The 22,084-nt window shown below is 45.3% G+C and overlaps 2 protein-coding genes across 2 annotated transcripts; one reads left to right on the top strand and one right to left on the bottom strand.

The window, feature by feature from the left end:
• Positions 1 to 1,022: 1,022 nt before the first annotated feature.
• On the bottom strand, positions 1,023 to 1,304 carry LOC133927526 (transcription elongation factor 1 homolog). The gene has a single exon (XM_062374001.1). It carries the CDS (start codon positions 1,302 to 1,304, stop codon positions 1,023 to 1,025), a length of 282 nt encoding a protein of 93 aa, XP_062229985.1.
• Positions 1,305 to 19,675: 18,371 nt separating this feature from the next.
• On the top strand, positions 19,676 to 21,792 carry LOC133927525 (uncharacterized). Its single transcript, XM_062374000.1, has 3 exons — positions 19,676 to 20,188; positions 20,892 to 21,198; positions 21,739 to 21,792. Exons 1-3 carry the CDS (start codon positions 19,676 to 19,678, stop codon positions 21,777 to 21,779), a joined length of 861 nt encoding a protein of 286 aa, XP_062229984.1. The 3' UTR covers positions 21,780 to 21,792.
• The last annotated feature ends 292 nt before the right edge of the window (positions 21,793 to 22,084 follow it).

Below are 22,084 nucleotides of genomic sequence, written 5' to 3'. Positions count from 1 at the left end.
CAGCCACCAAGTCGACGCCACTGGAGAAGGAGCTCGCCGACGGGCCACAGGGAGATAGCACGGCGCCAACGGCCGCTCAAGCGCGTCGACGTGCGGATCCAAAGAAAAACTAGCGGTGGCATGCAGATCTGGCCGCCGTGCCGCCATGTGCGTCCGCGTCGACGGCAGAACACTATGCCCGCCAGCGTCCACAGCTACCGCCACCACAACCCAGCAGGCCGCTCAGGGTGGGGCGCCCCGGCTTGGCTCAGAAAATGCTGGTAGGCACGAACCCCGCGTCCACGTCCACGCCCACGGTAACAAGTGACGCGCCGGCCGATGACGCGCCACACGGCGGTGGAGCGCAGGACCTGCCACTCACGCGCGCCGCCATGCGCTACCACCACCTCTGCAGAATCCATACCCTCCGATGACCGCAGCCGCCGCTGCCGCCACACCCCAGCAGGCCGCGCAGAGAGGGGCGGCCAGGCATGGCTGAGAACAACAGGCAGGCTCTAGCCGCCACGAACTGAAAATCAGAACTGTATCACTTGTGTGCTGAAGCTCCGCACAGAACTTCATCAACCGAATTCCTTGTAAACCCATATGGCGTTAACCTGATCACGGATGCTACCAAATTTGCACATATCAATCGAGCTACGTGGAGAAAGAAAGAAAAAAGACATACATCGTTTCAAAAAGAAGAGAAGACATATATATGCTTTTGCACTGTAATTTCAGCAGAACAGTCAAAAGCTTCTTCGTGACAAATGGATCTAATACTTGTTATCAATGAAATAGCTAAATTCAGTAACACTTCTGTTCCTGTCTTTCGAAACAGAGTAAATACAACTCACTTGTCTTCGTGTGATATGACAAAGAGAAATTTACATGTCTGCTCCTGTCTGCCCTGCAATTCTGGGCTCCGGCAGAACGATAAAAACTAGCGATACAATGACGAAGCAACAGTCCAACTCGGCAAGCTAGCTAAATACAGTATCTCGAGAGTTCGGAGCTTCGGATCGACCTAAACTATAACACGATCATGCATCGTCTTCATAGTCGGTGGCGTAGCAGCCCCGGCGCGGCGGCCGGACGACGACGCCTTCGTTGCCGCGCTCGCACTCGTCGATCCACTCGCTGTAGCTCTCCTTGCAGACGCCGCACGACGCCTTGGCGATCCTGTGCTTGAGGTCGATGCTGCACTCGACGCTGCCGGGGTGGATGCAGAACGGGCAGGTGAAGGCCGTGTCCAGCTTCGGCGCCTTCTTGGGTTGCATTTGCATCGCCGCCTTGGAAGAGCTCCTCGACTTCCTCTTCCCCATGGCTGGCTGACGAAGCTGACGGATCTCGTGCGAGCACCGGTGCTCGCGAAGCGAGTTTGCAGCAGGAGGCGAGACGCGATGCACAGGAGAATGTGACGAATGCAACGAGTGTTGTCGTGGTACGTTGGGGCGCTCTGGGTCTAGCAATCTGGAGCCCGGCGTTAGCCGAGTTCGGATCGGACTCGACGAGTGCGTGGGTCCCACGGTTGCAGAGTCTTAGTCGGATTCTGCTGCTGGACCCCACGTGCCAGTGAGTACGTGCGTCGAAACTCGAAAGGCGGCGCGGTAGCGACGAAGAGGGCTGGTGGAGAACGAACGAACGAGATGAACTGGGCCTCGGGCGTCCGTGTTAGGAATTTTTTTTGTTTATATTTTTTTTCTTTAATATTTGTAAGAATACACGTCTGTTTAAAAAAATCGTAGAAGTAGATTACCGTCGCTTATTTATCGGGCGAGATTAAGTTCTCACCCGATGAATGGACGACACTTTGTAGATCCTGTCTGTCAGGTAATAAAAAACCGGTGAACATACGAGGTCTATAAAGTCTTGTCCGTTCGTTAGAAAGATGATATTTTTATATTTTAAAACCTATCGTTGGTTGGAATGGTGACAGTAGCCTAATTCTGTATTTTTTTTCAAACGGAAGTCTAATTCTGCAATTTTTAAATTTTGGAAATATAAAAATAATAGTATTCGCTATTGCTGCTCACGTTCAAGGTTCATTTTCAAAGTGCACATAATCAAGAAAAATGTTTTCTTCCCACAAGTTTTTTACCATACAAGATCAGTAAGCCTTTTTTCTTCTTGAAGACCCAGACAGATAAACTTGTTTTGAAACTAGTAAATCATCTGTCATCGCTCCTTAATCAAATTGGACAGTAAAAAAGTTTTATTTTTTTTACCCTACAAGACAAGTAGGGTTTTTTTTTCTTGAAGACTCACATGTCGATAAACTTGTTCTGAAACTAGTAAAATATTAGTCAACACACTCTACTGTGTTTTACAACAGTCTTTGTTCTGAAATAAGTTGAAGGTCTCATAGTATTGGTGAAAAAAAAAATCTTCTACAAACAAGATGCGGTAAGAGCCTAACTCACTTGAGTGGTTCAAATTTAGAGAAATAGTTGAGAGAAAGGAATTACCTATATGGATCATAATCTCTTCCGCCTCTTGCATCGTGTGCCTATAACCGGTATTTATATTGCCTTTTATAGCGGAAGGGTACAAGCATGCCTCTATGGGTAGAGATACAAGCTACTACTATACAATCGGAACCTAGGATCAGCTTAGTAAAACATTGCTCAGGATTGAGGCCAAAATATCAGTCTCTCCGATGACATCACCTAACCATGGTGGTAAGTGGTCACAGTGCTTGGTCGGTCGTTAACTACGACGTCGGTCTAGTCAGCGACGTGCCAAACCTGTGTCGATTAGATTAATATTAAATGTTAGTCACATCGTGACAGAAACCCACGTGGCTGATAAGGCCTCTGTCTACTAATCTTTCTAGGTGGGTCCCTCACCCCCAAGCCTCCGGGAGTTAGCGATCTCCAAGGGTCTGAGTTACGAAGGATTGGACCTCCGCGACCTCCAGAGCTTAAGGTTTTTGGAGGGATTATGAGCCCGATGATCTTTGAATTTTAGACCAATGTAGTTAAGGGTGTCGGAGGTCCTTCGCTGGTGTGACTACCCCATCTAGTTTTAATCCTTGCAACTGAACAAACGGCGCACAGAAACTAGATAAAAGCTAGTTTCTTCAGAAAAGATGGATATATTGCCTATTGAACTTATTTGATTGAATATTCCGTCCTCGATGATGCAAGAATCGAGGAACCCAATTCAGTAAGGTGGCAAGAAGCCAAGAATTGCAACAGGATGATTGAACTGAGGTATGGATCGCAGACGCAGAACAGCACGCAAGTTCTCGCATCAAACATCATCGCATCGCCGTCATAGTCCCGGCGGCCGCCGCCGTTTGCGCGCCGGCGCTCGTCGATCCACTCGTAGTGCACGTCGACGGGCTCCATCAGCGCGTGCGCTCCGGTGGAGTAGCTCTCCTCGCAGGCCCAGCACGAGGCCTCGCGTTCGGAACTCGCAGCAGGACTTCCCGGTCGGCCCCACATACCAGTTGCTGCAGCAATGCCTCGTATCCGGGCCCACCTGCTAGTGGCACGTGCAGCAACCGACCTACGCTTGCGAGTCCAGCGGAGGCCTTCGCCTTGAAATGAATACCCCGCCCCGCCCCGCCTGGGCGCCCAAACGTAACCGTCGCAACGAACACCTGCTCTGCTCCCCTCCGCTCCTCTGCGCCCTCGCAACAGCGCCATGGAACCCACTCGCTCGCCACCGTCCGCCTCCCCTCCCGCAGCAGCAGCGCCGGAGGCGGCGATGGAGTTCTTCCTCGATGGGCACCACGTGCGGCTGCGGAGCCTCGTGCAGGGCACGTACCTCCACGCCGACGAGGACGGGGTGGGCGTCTCCCTGCGCCGGAGCCGCGACGCCCGCGCGACGCTGAACACGGCGTGGCGGGTGCAGCCGCTCGTGCGCGACGGCACGACGTACGTCCTCTTCCAGAGCGCCGCCTACGGCCGGTACCTCGCCCTCTCACCCTCGCAACCGATCCAGCGCGACTACGGCAACGTCCTGGAACAGAATGACGTCATCTGGGAGTGGGACTGGGAGGACGTCGGGGAGGGGGACGGAGACGACCCCGTCTTCGTGCGCCACGTCTCCGACCGCCGCTTCCTCCGCGCCCACGGCACCAACGTCGCCGTAGATTACCTTGGCAGGCGGGGTTCTAGGATGCTGGAATGGATGATCGAGGCAATCCCCTCGAGACCGGCGCCGCCAGTCCTTCCATCTCCACCTCCGGTGAGCACGCCGCCCCCTCTCCTTGTTGACACTCCTCGCATTGATTTGGGCGGAGCAGGCTTATTGGAACGTATCGATTCTGCGAAATTTTGCGTCAATTTGCGAGAATTGCTGAAATCTAACGATTGGATTCTCGTGGGCAAAATTCTTTCATATGTTCTTGCCAAATAAGTCTCCGCCTTTGTTACTGAAGCTGTTAATTTCTGAATTCCGCCTGTTAAGTTCGCAGTGATGCAATTCTTGGTACATTTTGTGCCAAGATTACTACTTCTTTCGCTCAAAAGTTTTAATTCGGTAGGTCGCGCTCCTCGGGAGCAGTAGCTTTGGGTTCTTGACTTCTTGATCCTCTACATTTAGTTCGCTTTAGGGAGCAGTTCATAATCACATTACTAGTTCTTTTCGCCTTCCCATTTCGTGCCATTTATCGAAAATTTCTTGTCTATTCTAGAACTTAAATTTGGGACACATGTTCAACGTTACGATTGCTTTCTGTCAAAAAATTTGTCAGATCATTGTGTTTTGTAAGCAAGTACTTCTTTCTCATGATGTATGATTGGATCATTTGAGCTATCTTGCATAGTTATCGGTTACCAGTATTGTAGTTAGATCATTTCTTGCCAGATCACAATTACGAATGGTTTTGTGTGTCTGAACATTTTGTTCTCGTTACGAAATCGTTTGTTTTCTACTTGTTTTGGTTTCCTAAACACATATGTTCCATCGCAACAGAATAATCCCAGACGTAGCCGCCGGACGATAAGATACTTTCTGGGGGATCTCTCCTCGAGCGCGTTCCAGTTCTACGGCCGGTCCGTGCACCGCCTGAGGGCCGAAGTGGCGCGCCGTGCTAACTTAGTGGCCACCAACATCACGCTGTGCGTGCGGCCCGGCTTCTATGGTCGGCTGATCCCTCTGGTCATCGACCTGCCTCTCAGCCAGGAGCAAATGGACATCATTGTCCTTACCACCGGGTCACCAGGTGAGAGCTTTGCAGTTCTCTCAGTGGTCTGTGCAGCAATAGTTATTTGCTTCTCTTCTGATGAAATGTGTTCGGTAATCATACTGATGAGTAGATACACTAACTTGCATAGCTCATATGCTCACAGCAGCTCTGTAGCTCTGAATTTGCTGTGAGAGATCAGTAAACGTTTCTAGATGCCAGAAGTTCAGTAAATCATAGTATCATACTGATGACAACGGTATACTTTCTTTCCTTAGTATCATACTAAGGAAGTGTGCCGACTTGTGTCTGAGAAAATGGTATACTTTTTTTGCTTAGTACTAATCTGAAACAAGTCATCGATAAACAGAAGCAGTTGAATAGAAATTATTCCAGTTCTATTGTATTTACAGTGCCTCTTGGATTTAGCAGTCGTGTTTGCAGACGCTAAAAATGTTCCGAATATAGACATTTTTGGATTTATTTCTTAGCGCATCAGTTGAGAACTTCAGTTATTCCGATACTTTGATTCCCAGTTCAGAAATTTCAGTTTATTCACTTGTCAGTCAACACTGTTAATCTTGTTACTGAATGTCTTCTTTTGAACTGCTGCACATTTGCGTCACCCATTACATAAAAGTTTAACTGTCTCATTGTTTTACTTGTTCCCTTGCGAATTCAGCTGCTGAGGCGCTGCAACTGCGGTACCCAGATGTTGATGCACCGTAGAGGAATACGAGAGGAGGACTTGTGACAACAACTTCGCAATTCATCTCTTCAGAAATCAAAAGTATACAGATACCATGACATGCGTATTGGCTGTCTTCTTTTGTTCTGATATTTTCAGAAAACTCAGCATCTCTTCTACTTTTGGTAGTTAGGTTTGATGTGTTCTGCTGACAGGAAGCGGTTTGAATTGGCCTTTCAGTTTCAGAACTTAAAAATGGATGAAAGCATCATGTGACAATAATGATTGAACCACATTTTACACAGTAACATTGATTGCAGTTACCACCTTCATGTCTCTTGGGTAATAACAAGAATGGATGTTGCTGGTTTACTCTGTACCTTGCTCTGCTACTCCTGATACATCAAATATTGCAGTCAATGTATTCTGAACTTATCTTTCAGTCATGAACTGAAAATCATGGTTACATCATCTGTGTGCTGAAGCTCTACACCAAATTAAGCTTGGCCATCTCACCATTTCTTGATGTATTTTCAGCAAATAAATGGGAAATTATGTTGAAACAGGTCATGTAGACAGTACATTCTCAGAAGTAGTATGCTTCAGTCATGAACTGAAAATCATGGTTCGATGCATTTTCTGAAACTGGAAATCATGGTTACGCCTGAGAGTGTAGTTCTGAAACTGGAAACGATTCTTTGCAGCAGTCGGTAATGTGATATCATTGTTGGAAGCATAGTGCTAATTCATAAGGAGGGCCCATTAGTTCAGCACCCATACTCGAATAGGCGAACATCAGTAAACACTTGTAAAGAAAAAGAAATTGATTTTACTGTGGTTGGAGCAGGACTTCTGACAACAACATCAGAATTCATCTTCTGAGAAATCAAAAGGATCGCTGCTCCGGATACAATGACATGAGAATTGGCTGTATTCTTTTGTTCAGATAGTTTCAGAAAATTCAGAAAATGTTCTGTTCCTGTTAATTAGGTTCTATGCATTCTCGTGACGGGAGTGCTTTGTTTTGGTCTTTCAGTTTCACAACTTACAAACGGCTAAAAGCATTATGTGGAAATAATGGTGGAATGGGTTTTCACAGGGACATAGTTCCCATCTACATCTCTATGAATGAAAGCAAGAATAGTGTTACTAATTTTACTCAACCATGCTCCTGCTACGCCAAATAGTACAATCAATGTTTGTTCAACTTAGCTTTTTCAGTCAGGAAATGAAAATCATGGTTACATCATTGTGTGCTGAAGCTCCGCACCGAACTTCATCAACTCACCATTTCTTGGAATATTTCTAGCAAATGAATATATGTTGAGAAAGGTCGTGTAGACAGTATACGTTTTCAGAAGTAGAGTGTTTTTATCTTCTTCCGAGATGTAGTAGATTGCAAATATTAGGCAACCCTGTGAATCTGTGATAAGCGGCTCCATTCTTGTACAACAACAACCATCTTTTTTAGAAGCAGCAAAACTGATGTTGGCTATGGCTAAGTACAGGTCACTACCACGTTACATCAGATCTTCAACTAAACAAACACATTCTAGACCACATGTACAGAAAAAGCAAAGTTTCAGAATCCCGGGGTAGAAAATTGAGCGCCCCTAACTGAACTTCTGGGTTTGCACAATCAATCTTCCCAATTTACAGAGCCATTCATGTGCAGATTAGATTTCGCAGCTCATGCGTCTGTATCAAAAGCAAATATGCCTGTAAAAGCGCTATTGTATATTCTTTTCTTGATTATGTTGCTTCCACGAAGTACTATCAAGACAGGAATTTGTATACTGTTGTGCTCTGCTCTGACGACAGCACCTGAATCCGTGGAAGCCGCTTCGCACAAGACCTGAAGTATCAACAGTTTTCACAGTTGAATAAAATTCGCTCATGGTCTTCTTAAATAGCATGCTCATGTCGCTGATGCGCCGGTTCAGCTTCCTCCCGAGTCCACTGCTCGTCGCCGGCTGCTCCTGCTACTCGGACTACGGGAATCCTCTTCTCCTCGAACTAGTACTGCTCTGCTGTACCAGTACGACTCGGTTTGCTTGCTGCTTGCCAACCCAACTTGAAACTCTATAATGAGATCAACGGAACCTTTCCTGCAGCGTCCGACTTCGACTCGAGTCCGCGTGACACTGGCGATAAATTTCCAGGGGCGCCTCCCAACACCGCCGTCTCCATCTCGACCCTTTCCTCTCGCCGCGCTCGGAACATCTCAATCTTGCGTGATGGCGGCGACCAGACGATCCCCGCCTTGGGCAGACCTGCAGCCAGAACTTCTGGGCCTTGTCCTCAGGCGGCTCCCCTCCCTAGCTGACCGTGTCCGACTACGAGCAGTGTGCTGCTCATGGCGTCGCGGTGCTCGGCTGGAGCCCCTGCCCCCTCCGCAGCCGTGGGTCACCCTCCTCGATGGAACCTTCCTTAGCATTCCAGGCGGTGAAATCCACCGCATGCCTGTACCAGAAGACGCTCGTGTCTGCCATGGATCCGTGGGCAACTGGCTCTTCCTCGAGCACGTTGGTGGTGGGTGCTCTCTGATGAACCCTTTCTCCAAGGATGTTGTGCAGCTTCCTACGGCAAACACCATTATTTGGTATCCTGACAGGCTGGATGCCCTCCCCAGACGTCCAATCTTCTTCAAGCTGGTGTTGCTCTCGTCCCTGGACCCATCACCAAATTCCATGTTTGCTGTACTGAGCATTGACACCAGAGATGATTGCATAATTTCTATTTGCCGGCCCCCGACCGCCACTGCATTCAGAGTGCCCGATCTTGATTACATCAATGACCTTGCATTCTTTGACGGAAAGTTGTATGCTGTCTCAATCCATAATAAGCTTTTTGTCCTCGAGATTGATTGGAGCTATGAAGGTAAGCCAAGAATCCCATCCATGAAATGCATAATCGATTCCATTGATGATTCAGGGACCACACCCCGATCCATTTTTGAGGGCTATATGTGTGCGAAGCAGCGTTACCTTATTGAATCTAGTGGTCGATTGTTGCATGTAAAGCAATGGATTGGATTCCCGTTGGACAATAACAGTAAGACAAACCTTGGCCATACTCTTGCATTTGAAGTCTTTGAAGCAGACTTGACTGCCGATTCTTGTGGTCAATGGAGACGGCTCAGTACGTTGGGGGACCAAACACTCTTTGTTGGCACACACTCCAAGTCTCTCCTTGCTTCTGAATGTGGAGTTCGGGAGGATTGCATCTACTTCATACGTGACTATGGTCGGAGAAATTATTTTGTAGATCCTTTTTACGACTGCGGCATGTTCAACATGAAAAATGGGATGATCACGCCTTTGTTGCCAGAGACTGCATTGGTGCGGCCACAAGATAACAAAGGGCGTCCGGCATGGTTTTTTCCTGCTGAAGCTATGTAATCCACATTCCAGCATAGCATGCTTTGTTGTTTGAGGGTACGAGGAGGCACGCCAATGGCAGAGAGGTAGAGTTAAAAATGATGTGTTGATTATGGTGGCGTAGCATAAGATTATTTGATAATTTAGTATAAATGAGTGTTATATGCTTATACAGAGTAGAATAGATACTATAGATAACATTAGACAACATTATGTACTGATGTTATATGACTATCCTCATTAGTGCTCCACGATCTTTATCCTTGCAAGTGACAAGCTGTGGTTCTCAAAGTGAGCGGTTACATGTAAATGAATTGCACAGCTTATTGAACTAATATTATTTGAGTTGGCCATGCTATTGGTGGTAATTATTTGCCTACATCCTGGAATCAACATGAATCCACATTACGCAATTGTGTGGGATTTCTATCACTTTAGACGAGATAATCGTAGTACGAAATCAATCAGATTCATACAATCATTACTTCACTAAAAGGTGGGAAAAGAAATTTCTGAAATTGATCGCTTGTGCTGCAAGTTCTCAAAACGACAAAAACTTTCGATACAAACTGAGATGACGAAACGACGAGTCAACTTCCCAACTCGCAAGCTAGCTCAAGCGCCGGATGAGCTGATGCCTAGAACCACCTAAAAATAACCACATCACGATTACACATCATCTTCATCATAGCCCCGGCGCTGCCAGCAGACAATGATGCCTTTGCTGGTGCTCCGGCATGCAACATCTGGAGATCACCATAGACCCAGAGCGCTACTAATCAACCTACAGGCCCATCGAACCAGAAAACTTTGACAGCATCCCTTAAAAACAAATACAACAGAAGCAAACAAACATATACAGTTATACAGAGATATCAACAGGACACTAACAGTATCAAATACCATAGAAAAAAAGAAACATGTCTCATATTTAATAATGATAGGAAGCTTCACAAGTTAACAACGTATGAAAAAAAACTATCTAAGCATGACATACATCAACCACTTGCCATCATCTACTAACTTTGATTCATCATAGCATCCTCATCCAAAACGATATTAAACACTTCATCGCATTATAAAGAGCAAAATTGATGCCAATTAAAGTAAAGACCACATATAAATGCAACTACTACATTTACTACTAACTTTGCATATGTATGCATATGTCATGCTCTTCCTCATCCTTACCCCCTCCTCAGATAACATAAGGGTGTGTACCATACCCTTTCTCAGGTAACATACGACGTTGTACCAGTACGCTCGCGAATGTTACGCGACATAACTTTCAATGCATAAGATGCATATTTATGGCATGCTTTATGCATAAGTAAAAATATAACTTTCAAAATAAAATACTTCCATAAGAATGCATACAGATGCACATGTTATGTTTTTCCTTATCCTTACCTCTCCATAGGCAATATTAGGATGTGCGTCGTGTCACTCCACAAGCAACATACATCGTTGTACCGGTACAGTCGCGATCATAAGACGATGACAAAACTTTCAATGCAAGATGTCATACTTATGATATGCTTCATGCATAAATGAAATACATAACTTTCAACATCTAAATATATTTCAAGTATTGCATATGAAGAATATGAACATCTGCAAATAAAAAATATACCACACTTCCTTTACCTTATAACCCATGAAATTATCAAATCTCATAAGACAAACATAAGTAATATGTTCATATTCAATTTAATAGATTATTAGAAAATACGACAATTAAAAGATAAAAGTACCCAAATAACAAATTAAAGCATAATACAACTACTATATTTACTTGTCTTCGTAATGCAACTACTACATTTACTTGTCTTTTTACCCATGAATCCTGATGACCACGTCTTACCATGGTTAGGGACACTATTTCCTATTAAATAAAATATATGGGCACTCGATACAATAATTACCTCGTAAGAAAAGGTCAATATAAGTTCTACTGTCAAACACCCCATTCCACCGCCTAAAAGCTAATTGACTTGTTGTCAAAAGGGGCCTACAACATCTTACATCCAGGGTCATTAACAAAGTTATAATCCTTACTTTCAGAACTACCAATTTAAACGTCTTGTACTTCACTGTTCTATCCGTAATTCTCAATTTCATTGACCAAATGCAACAATTTGTAGACTAGCACTAGAAAGAAGAGTGCTTCATCAAGTGAAATAAGAAGGCTCGCAGGTCACCAAGGGACATCAAACTGACCTGCTGCACTAGTGCTCTGAACTAGTTCTCTAAAAAAATTCTAACACAAATCGGCAAGGATTAAAAGTACTAATAAAGAAAGTACTTGATGAGCACCCGACGGCAATGCCCTAGAATTCCCTTTCGCGGTACTAAACAGCAAGAAAAAACTCTTCTCTGAATTTTACTACCGGTATAACAGCAAGAGTATATAGACAAAAGGGCAGTAAACACTAACCCAAATATGGACCCAGTCAACCAATCAGCAACCGAAACAACAAGATTAATCTAATTCTCATCGACAGTTTACGACAAGAACTGATGTTCTCTCGTCAATATTAAACAAAGCATCAGGCTACTAGTTCTTTGTATTCGGCAAAAAAACTCAGTAATTATCCACCAGATCGATCTTAGTTTTCAAAATAAGCCGCTGCACGCAAAATAGATCCAATGTCCCCAATTCCGGTGCCAAACCCGACCATAAAAAAAAATGATCTTTGAACGGCTAGAGACTACATAGAAATTGAAAATGTATCTAAGTCCCTATGTATAGTTTTAATAATTAATTATAATACCTATAGACTAACAATAGTATTGAGTTTGTTAGTAAGTTGTTCCATAGGTGATGCATGGATGAGAGATATACATTAGTTTTAGGTGAATGGGGAGATTAAAAATGCATCAAGATGAATGAGTTCTAACTGACACTCGGGTAAGTGATGACAATGCCTATAGACTAATAATCATATTGAGAATTGCTATTAGGTTATTTCATAGGAGATGCATAAATGATGAAGCATAGTTTGTTTGAGAAATATCATGAGTTCATATAATTGCATCAAAAGTTATTGAGATTTTAGTGATGCTTATAAAAAGAAGAAGAAGCTCAATAAGATTAGCAATAAGCTTGAAGGCTAAGTTACTTGCGGAGATCAAGTAACTAAATATATGATTTGTTAATAGGGTTTTATGTACTAACCCATGTGCTATATATTTAAGAATGAGTAGGATTAAGTTCTATACGAAGATTGACAATATGCATGAAGGCTAATAAGTTAATTGTGGAGATCAAATAACTTAAGGTATAAAAGTTATCATTTAGGTTTTATGGACTAACCCATATGCTTTGTGCTTAGAGTGAGTTAGGGTTAGGATCCATAAGAAGGTATAAGTTGAATTGAAATCATATGTGACAAGAGTGAAGAACAAGAGTGGACTTCATAATTAATAAAGTGAATTCCTTGGAAATGTCGAATACAAAATGATTTCTATGGCAAGACAGTGAAGGGCAAGCAAGATTTGGCTACGATGGACCATCCGGTGGTGAAGGGTAAGCAAATGGCTTAGCGCCGAAGGACCAAAATAGTGGTGAAGAGCGAGTGAAGGCTTTGCACCGATGGATCGTCCGAGGCCATGTGAAGCTATAGATGATTCACATCAATCATATGAATAATTAAGAAGAGATGGAGTGAAGAATATATGAAAGTTGACAACCCTCAAAGTTTGAAAGAAAGAAGCGGTACTTGAAAGTTTTCAAATGTTCAAAGTGGTTCAAACGAGTTTTATCTTAGAATTTGAGTATAGGTATGCCGCACTATTAAGAGTAACGCAACGTGAGCTAATTATCGTGTCTCAGTGCTCAAGAGTTTTTAACCAAACTCATAATGAGAGTTCTTTTTAGAAATTTAGAGCGGAAAGTGTGAAAGTATCTGAATTAGATTTTAGAGTGTTCCTAATTTGATCCTATATATTTTATGTCATGAATTTAGTTGAGATATGTAGCCCTCTGAATAAGCTTTCCATAGAGTCCAAAATCGTCAAAATCGGACTCCGGGATCAAAAGTTATCGCCGTTTTTTAGAGGTCAACTGTGCTGAACCCGAATACTCCGGTGAAGGCCGGATACTCCGGACTGTTCGGAGTCTCCGGGTGAGACTCCATAGAGAGTCTCGGTTTGGACTGTTTTAGTTGACCCGGATACTTTGGTGTACGCCGGAGACTCCGAGTAAGACCAGAAAAGTTGAGTAACGACTAGTTTTTTAAGTGGGTTATTTATATCCCCTCATCCCCATCCTTTGTGTTCCTGCAAGGGCACAAAAGAAACACATTTTAGAGCCAAAAGAACACCCTTTCACTCCATTCTAGTGTGTGATTTGAGAAGAAAAGTGAGTTAGAAGATTGAGTGCAAGTAAGCCAAATCCAATCTTGAGCACTTGAGTTTATCGGCAAGAAGTTCGATTGCGTTTGTTACTCTTGAAGGTGAAGCCTCCTAGCCGGCTAGGTGTTGCTCGCTGAGCTCCCACGCGTGTGGTGAGCTGCGGGAAAGTTTGTGAAGGTCGATCTCGCCTTCGAAAGGGAAGAGATAAAGCTAGTGGATCCAGGAAAGCGGTTGAAAGAGACCTGGCTCATTGGAGCTTCCTAAATGGAGATGTAGGATTCACGGTGGTGAAGCCGAATTTCAGAAAACAAATCTTTGTGTCTCATCTCTTGTTCCCTTATTTTTAAGTTCTTGTTCAAATCTTTGTGCATATTGCTCGATCTACTTGTTTGTGTGTATTTGAGTGTAGGTTCTTCATGGATCTACTTGGAATCATTACTTGGATCACACGACATTACTTGGTTTGAGCTAGAACTCTCTACCCCTCCTTTATATTCAGTTTCGGACTCAGTTCTGTACAGAACCCGGAGAATCCGGACTTTACCAGAGAGTCCGGACCTGTACAACCCGGAACATCCGGGCTACCCCGGATACTCCGAATGAACAGTGATTTCAGATATGTGAACAGTATTTTTAGCCTTTTTCAATTTAAGTTTTATTGTATATCTCTTGCTAGAATTAAATAATTTTTGTCACCTTAGAATTGTAATTTTCACACTTATTTAGGGTGATTGTGCACTAGTTGAGTCTAGCATATTTAGGTTTTTTACTTGTGAAAAATCCGTTAATTTATATTACGCTGCAAGTTTAGGCCAATGGTAAAAGGGGACGAATTTTTGTAAAAACGCCTATTCACCCTCCGTCTAGGCGACATCATTGTTCTTTTAGAAAGTTCTCCTTATGTGAGGATCACGAATTGGTGACGAATTTGATGAAACCCCCAAAGACTCTCCTTCTTCCTCTTTCTTTTCTTCTCTACTAGTTGAGTGCTCGTGCGTTGCAACGAAAATGAAAATTACATAAGATAACATCAAGCATAAGCAAAATCTATGAACTTCAGAGTCTAGAATTACATTAAAGATGACCAAAAAAAAAACAATGCAATGTCTGCATTATGAGCCTCAACAGGAATCTTGTAAGCATCCAATTTTAAGATAAAAAAATATTCCTAATAAAAGCAAAAAAATATACACTACATGAGATTCTAGACCTTGTCTATGCCGTAAGGACCTCTCTGTAGACGAGATTTCTCGTGTATGTCCCACTTTGCTTTGAGCACTTTTTTTTTCATCAGCTGGAATGGCGAGGATCCTGATGTTCGCTCTGGCGGTGGCTCTAGATAGCGCAACATATAACTGACCGAGAGAACACCGACTCGAGCAGGTAAATGCCAACGTTGAGGATGGTACACCCCTGTGCCTTGTTGACTGTCATGGCGAAACTGAGCCTGACAGGAAATTACTTTCTTTTAACTGGAAATGGAACATCTCATCATCAGAGGGGCACAGGGGGATCCGAGGCAGAAAAACCCTCTTTCCAGCATGCTGCCATAGTATAATCTCTGTATCCATGGCATTTCTCCGGAACCCCAGGACCACCAAACTCGTCCCATTGCAAAGTCTGTTCGCTTGGTCAATGTTCATGAGTAATATGATAAGGCAATTCATCTTGAGTTTCAAAACGTGTGGAGGCAGTCCGTTAGGTGTTAGCGAGTTAAGAAACTCAAGGGGGTAGAAGTTATGGGGATCGTTTTCTGAACGATCAAAGCTATGATACACTATCTCCTCCCCTTGGAAGCGACCAATCATGTTCATATTAATCTAGTCCACATAATCGTTCCATATGGACAAGATAGCTCTCGAGGTGATGTAGTTTGGATCCGACATATTATCATCAAGCATTGAAAAAATGTTGTCTATTTGTTTATCAAGGTCTGTGTCCTCCCCTGTATATGACACACATGTATCGCCAGGAAGGCGTATGTCACCATCACCATTTGCCTCCTCGGTGCCACCCTTGATGCGCAGTAGGTATTTCGCAAACCATGGGTCGCCCTATGCCCTCATGTTGCATACAGGCTTTAGGTGACACATGCAATCCCATAGGTACAACCTATGCAGCGATGCATCAATTATCTGAGCCCTTGACCCCTTTCGGACAATATGGAGGACTTGCCTAAAATCTTCACCAAACACAACTGTCTTCCCACCGAACAGCAGTTCTGGTTGGCTTGTTATGTCACGCATGTTCTTGTCCAGCGCCTCCACCGCCTATCTCTTAGTCATAGAGACTTCGTCCCAAATAATAAGTGAAGCCGTCTGTAGAAGCTTGGCAAACCCACTCTGTTTTGTGAAGCTACAAAACGCACCATCGTCGACACTCAGTGGTATCTTGAAGCGCGAGTACACGGTTCTTCCTCCAGGCACTATGGAAGCTGCAACACTAGACGTAGTTGTTGCCACAGCAATCTTCTCCCCTGCTCGTGTATTGTTGGGAACAATGCCTTTTACAGAAAAGTCTTCCCTGTCCCTCCTGGTCCATCCACGAGAAATGCGCTGCCTTCATCACTGTCAACAACATATATAATCTCATCGTAGGCAGCCCTCTGCTCGGCATTGAGGGAGTCCGACAGAGTTGCGTCCCCATGTTCAAGCTCGATCGTGGATTCCTCAAAGATCTCCTTGGGCACACCGTTTGCTGTGTCCTGTGCCTCGTCGATCTCAGGGAGAGGAAATGACCGTATATCTTTACCCATTTATTGTAGCATGTTTCTGATATCTACTAAAACCATCTGTTGGACCGCGAGTGTGCATGGATTGATGCGGCGATAGTTTTTCAACATTGCCTCCATGTGCTTGTTCCAGAGTCCACGCACGTCGTTGGGCTCATAGAATACCAGTATTGTTGCAAAGAGCCTTCGAAGCGATGGTAACATCTAGAACAACTCGCTTCTGTAAGACACTCGTTCAGTGTGTTGTCTGCCTCGATCAGACCCCTTCTCTCTGTGGCTTCACGAAAGGTAGGTAGGATCTCGTTGTCAGCCATCCTTAGGTCATCAAAGGAGGTGGTGCCAGTCATGTGGTTTAGGAGAACTCGCAGATAGTAGCGTTGCCCCTCGGCTGGATGAGCTGACACGATTCTACCAACCTGTCCACCTTCTCGTCTCCTTCGTTGCTAGATTTTTTTTTATTTTTGCCTTTCTACCAAGTATACCACTCGGGAAAATCCCGGTAAAAGATACCCCGAGCATGCTCATATACTCTGTTCGCCTCGGAATACTCTATCAACATTGACTTCTCAGCATCTTCACGATTGAGCACTTCTTGGATATCTTAGCTTTACGTATGTGGCCATCCCTTCTTTGCCAAGTTCCTTGCAAAATTATGTTTATGGTCTTTAGTTGGTCTCTGTCCGAAGTGCAAAATAAAGCCGCATCATCAGCATATAAGGAGCAATTGAGGTTTGCTTTCCTAGGAAGAACTGTTGAGAGCAGCATGTTCTGTTCAGCCAATTGGAATAAGCTTTGGAGCGGGTCAATTGCAATGATAAAGAACATCGGTGAAAGAGGATCCCCCTACCGGAGACCTCTTGCGTGGTTGACATTCGTTCCAGACTCTCCATTGAGCAGGACGCGTGAGGAAGCAGTGGCCAAGAGCTAAGAAATCCAATCCCTCCATCGGGCCTCAAACCCCAGCACATCGAGGACCTCGAGCAGGTATGGGTAGCTTACGAAGTCGAAAGCTTTTACTATATCTAATTTCAAGAACAAGGATGTTATCTTTTTCTTGTGTAGTTCATGAATCACACCTTGCACATAGATGAAGTTGTCATGGATGCACCTTGTTTTGATAAAAGTATTTTGACTCCTGGAAATGATCTCGTTCAAGTGTGGCACAAGCCTATTGGCAAGCAACTTAGAAACGATTTTGGAGAAGCTGTTGATGAGACTTATGGGTCTGTAATCGGAGACCTTTAACTACTTCTGTCTTTTTGGGAAGCAAGACAATATTGGAAACATTGAGGAGATGAAGGTTGACGCATCTCAAATAATAGAAATGACGCAAAGCTACCAGCAAGTCCGGCTTGATAATCTGCCAACATGTTTTGTAGAACAACCCAATGTAGCTATCTGGGCCCGACGATTTTTCAGAAGGGAGAGATCTAATAGTCAGAAACACTTCTTCTTCCTTGAAAGGATCCTCTAGCTCACTCGGATCATGCTAGGCATACTGCAGGGCCCCCAGTTAAGCCCCACTGTACTCTCCCTTACCGTCCCGTTGTGCTTGACGAAATACGCATACAATTCTGCCGCCCTTTCCTCCTTTGTGATACACATGCCGGTGTCCATTTCTAGTTTTTGGATGAAGTTCTTTCTTCTCCTTGAATTTGCTTTCAACTCGAAGAACTTTAGAATTTGCATCAGCCTTCCGTATCGAGGTGAGGCGAGAGTGCTGCCGTAGATGAGTCCTTTCAATGGCCGCCAGACCAATTGCTCTGCTTCTCAAGAATTTCCTGAACTCAATTTCATCTAGAGAGAGGTTGCGTTTTTCCTCCGCTTGGTCCAACCTCAATATAACCTCTTGTGCGATAGCTAATCTTAGCCTAGTATCCTCAATTGTCCTTTACTTCCAATTGGGCAGATCCTTCTTTAGACAGGACTGCTTTTATGTTGCAGTGCTAGCGAATCTTTGAGAACTCAAAATCAGCATGAGACTGGGAATATGAACTAAGAAAATTCTCTTGAAACTGTTGTGTTTTGACTTAGTACTACATTATTTGTATGATGTAAGGAAGTTATATGCTTGAAATCAACCAAATTGGTGAGTGTAGTAGGCACCTGTGTTGATATATCACCAAGTCTCAGTTGGGTTGATCTATGTCTGATTGATCATCAACTCAGTTCCTAGGTGCATACGGGTTCCATGATCAGTCTCTGTTTGTTCTACATTTTTTTTATTGTAACGTAGATACCAGGATGGCAGGTGGCCAAAAGGGCCTCGGCCACAAGTTGCAAACTTGGATAATACAAGCTAACCAGGGTGAATCCATGTCAATCCAAGCAAATGCCAAATGTGCTCACGTTCATCTTCGACTTCCGCACGAGCTTCAGAATCAAAACTGACGTACCCTCAAAAGTTTCGGATCTGTGCTGTTCCAGCAGAATGAAAACAATCAATCCTGTTATTGATTCACTTCTGTCCCTTCTCTCTGCAGTCCGGGCAGAGCAATAAAAACTTGCGAGCTTGATCAGATTGGAACCCTAAATTTCATAAGGTTTGCTATTGCGTGCAGAACTAGTCTTGCAGCAGAAAGAATGAATATACGCTCCTCAAGAATGTAGAGACTGAACTGCGCCTGTGCCACACAACTCAACAAAAAACGGAGTTTTTTTAGGGAGTTGCATTGTCGCTACAAGGTTACATCTCTCATATTTGTTTCGCTGATGTGCAGTTCCTGCAGAAGCAGAACAGCATGCAAGAAGGGCCAGGCCAACTCGGCAAGCTTGAGTGCCGAATCAATCCAAGTCAAAACCCACCGGGACACGACGATCGCCATCAGTCCTCGTTGGCGCGATCGCACTTGTCGATCCACTCGTAGTACGTTACGCGTCGACGGGCTCCATCACCGTCTGCGCTCCGTCTCCGGTAGAGTAGCTCGCCTCGCAGGCACAGCGCGACGCCTCGGCGACCTTGCCCTTGAGGCCGATCCGTCGACGCTCATGGCTGACGCTCATCGCCGTCATAGTCCCGGCGGCCGCCGCTGTTAGCTCGCCGGCGCTCGTCGATCCACTCGTAGTGCACGTCGTCGAGCTCCATCAGCGCGTGCTCTCCGGTGGAGTGCTCTCCTCGCAGGCCCAGCACGAGGCCTCGCGTTCGGCCCCACATACCAGTTGCTGCAGCAATGCCTCGTATCCGGGCCCACCTGCTAGTGGCACGTGCAGCAACGGACCTACGCTTGCGAGTCCAGCGGAGGCCTTGGCCTTGAAATGAATGCCCCGCCTCGGCGCCCAAACGTAACCGTCGCAACCAACACCTGCTCTGCTTCCCGCCTTTCCTCTGCCCCCTCGCCGCAGCGCCAAGAAACCAAGAAACCCACTCGCTCGCGGCCGTCGCCGCACCACCACAGGCGGCGGCGATGGAGTTCTTCCCCAACGGGATCCACGTGAGGCTGCGGAACCGCGCGACCCGCGCGTACCTCCACGCCGACGACGACGACGGGGTGCGCGTCTCCCTGCGCCGGCGCCGAGCGTCGCTGAACACCGCGTGGGCGGTGCACCGGGTCGTGCGCAACGGCATCACCTACGTCCTCCTCCACAGCGCCGCCTACGGCCGGTACCTCGCGCTCTCACCCGCCCCGGCGCCGCGCGGCCACCGTGGCCACCGCGTCGTCCAGCGCTGCTACGACGAGCAGGAGCTGAACGCCGTCATGTGGATGGGCGTCAGGGCTCCGGGCGGGGTCGGGGATGACGTCTTCTTGCGCCACGTTTCCAACCGCCACCTCCGCGCCAACGGCAGGTTCCGCATATGGCACACCGGCGCCACCGTCGACCACTTCATTAGCATTTGGAGCAATATGAAGCATTGGATGGTCGAGGCCATCCCCCCGAGACCGGCGCCGCCAGTCCTTCCAGTTCCAGGTCCTACTCAGGTGAGCTCGTCGTTCTCTGTCCTTTGCACTCCTCGCATTGATTTGGTGGGGGGAAGCAGGGTTTGGAATTTTTGCGTCAATTTGCAAGAGCTGCTGAAATCTGACATTGAATTCCCCTGGGGGCAAGTCTTGCAACAGTTCGTTCCAAAGTGTCCCTTAATTCCGCCTGTTAACTTCACGGGGATGCAATTCTTGGTACATTTTGTGCCAAGATTACTACTCCTTTCACTCAAAAGTTATAATTCCGTAGGTCGCGCTCATAGGGAGCAGTAGTGCAAGGTTCTTGACTTCTTGCTCTTCTGAATTTGGTTCGCTTTAGGGAGCAGTTCTTTATCAAACTAGTCCTTTTCGCCTTCCCATTTCGTACCAGCTATACAAAATTTCTTGTCTAGTCTAGAACTTAAGTTTGGGACTCTTGTTCTGAATTGTGATTGCTTTCTCAATTTCTGTCTGCCGTTCGTTGATCTGCGTCAGATCCTGGTGTTTTGTAGTTGTAGGAATTCAGTTTTTGGGTGAGTTCTTGCTATTGTCCGTAACATCACTGTTGTAGTTCTTTCTCATAGTTCTCGGTTGCAGTGTTGTCTGGGTCTGAACATTTCCTTCCCATAATGATGTGTATTCAGAATTTCAGATTTGTTCATTCAGTTACCAGTGTTTGTCTACTTGTTTTGGTTTCCTAAACACCAGTGTTCCGTTGCAACAGAATCTAGGAGGCCGTCACGGCCTGTTCCGCCGGCGCGCCGAGGCAGTGGTGGACCGGTCGCGGATCATCCGGTGCTTTGGGGCAAACGACCTCGGGAACTCCGACCAGCTCGGCACGTTCCTGTTCTACGGCCGGTCCGTGTTCAACCTGAGGAACGAGGTGGCGCTCCGTGTGGACCAAGAGATATTCTCCGACATCACGGTGTGCGTGCGGGCCGGCGTCTACGGGCGGCTGACCCCTCTGGTTATCGACCTGCCTCGCAACGAGGAGACCATGGACATCGTCGTCCTGATCACTGGATCACCAGGTCAGAACTTTGCAGTTTTCCCAGTGGTCTGTGCGACACTAGTTATCTGCTCTTCTTCTGATTATGAAAGGTGACCGGTTGATCATACTGATGAGAGTAGAAGCCGTAACTTGCATACTGTGTGCCATAGATCATATGCTAACAGCACTTCTGTAGTTTCGGATTTGCTGTGAGAGATCAGTAGAATAGTTGTTGTATGACAGATCTTCAGTAGATCATAATATCATACTGATGACAATATAAACTGAATCTTGCATACCGTGTAACATAGCGCATATGTTCAGAGTACTTCTATAGTTTTGAATTTGCTGTCAAAAAGAGATCAGTGAAATAGTTGTTGCATGTACATATTTTCTTGCGAACTTATTTTAGTCAAATGCGCTGACTTGTGCTTGAGAAAATGCGATGCATATACATGTTTGTCTTCTTTTTTGCTATTTACAAAATTGTGTTAAATTATTGAACTTCTGCAACAGCTGCATCACCCATGACATGTTGCTTAACTGACTCGTTCTTTTCATTTGCCCGTTGCGAATTCAGCTGCTGAGGCGTTGCGGCACCCAGATGTTGATGCACGCTAGAGGAATATCAGAGCAGGACTTCTGACAACAACTTCTCAATTCATCTCTTCATAAATCAAAAGTTTCGCTGCTTCGGATAGAATGACATGAGAAGTGGATGTCCTTTTCTTTGTTCAGAAAATTTCAGAAAACTCATCAACTCTTCTATTTCTGGTAGTTAGGCTCGATGCTTATCCTGACTGGAAGCAGTTTGTGCCTTTCAGTTTCAGAATGCGGAAAGTATTATGTGGAAATAATGCTTGAACAACTCCGTACAGTGACATTGGTTGTAGTTACCATCTTCATCTCTATTGATTGATAACAAG

Source organism: Phragmites australis, chromosome 8 (genome assembly GCF_958298935.1).
Source record: "Phragmites australis chromosome 8, lpPhrAust1.1, whole genome shotgun sequence".
Taxonomy (NCBI): domain Eukaryota; kingdom Viridiplantae; phylum Streptophyta; class Magnoliopsida; order Poales; family Poaceae; genus Phragmites; species Phragmites australis.
Note: the sequence above shows the minus strand (reverse complement) of the source record. Positions and strands in the feature narration are given on the sequence as shown.

Bases quoted from the DNA above. Each gene is read 5' to 3' on its own strand.
- LOC133927526 (XM_062374001.1), bottom strand. From the start codon at position 1,304: ATGGGGAAGAGGAAGTCGAGGAGCTCTTCCAAGGCGGCGATGCAAATG.
- LOC133927525 (XM_062374000.1), top strand. From the start codon at position 19,676: ATGGAGTTCTTCCCCAACGGGATCCACGTGAGGCTGCGGAACCGCGCG. The intron at 20,189-20,891 runs GTGAGCTCGTCG...CCGTTGCAACAG, and splicing joins CAGTTCCAGGTCCTACTCAG to AATCTAGGAGGCCGTCACGG. The intron at 21,199-21,738 runs GTCAGAACTTTG...TTGCGAATTCAG, and splicing joins CCTGATCACTGGATCACCAG to CTGCTGAGGCGTTGCGGCAC.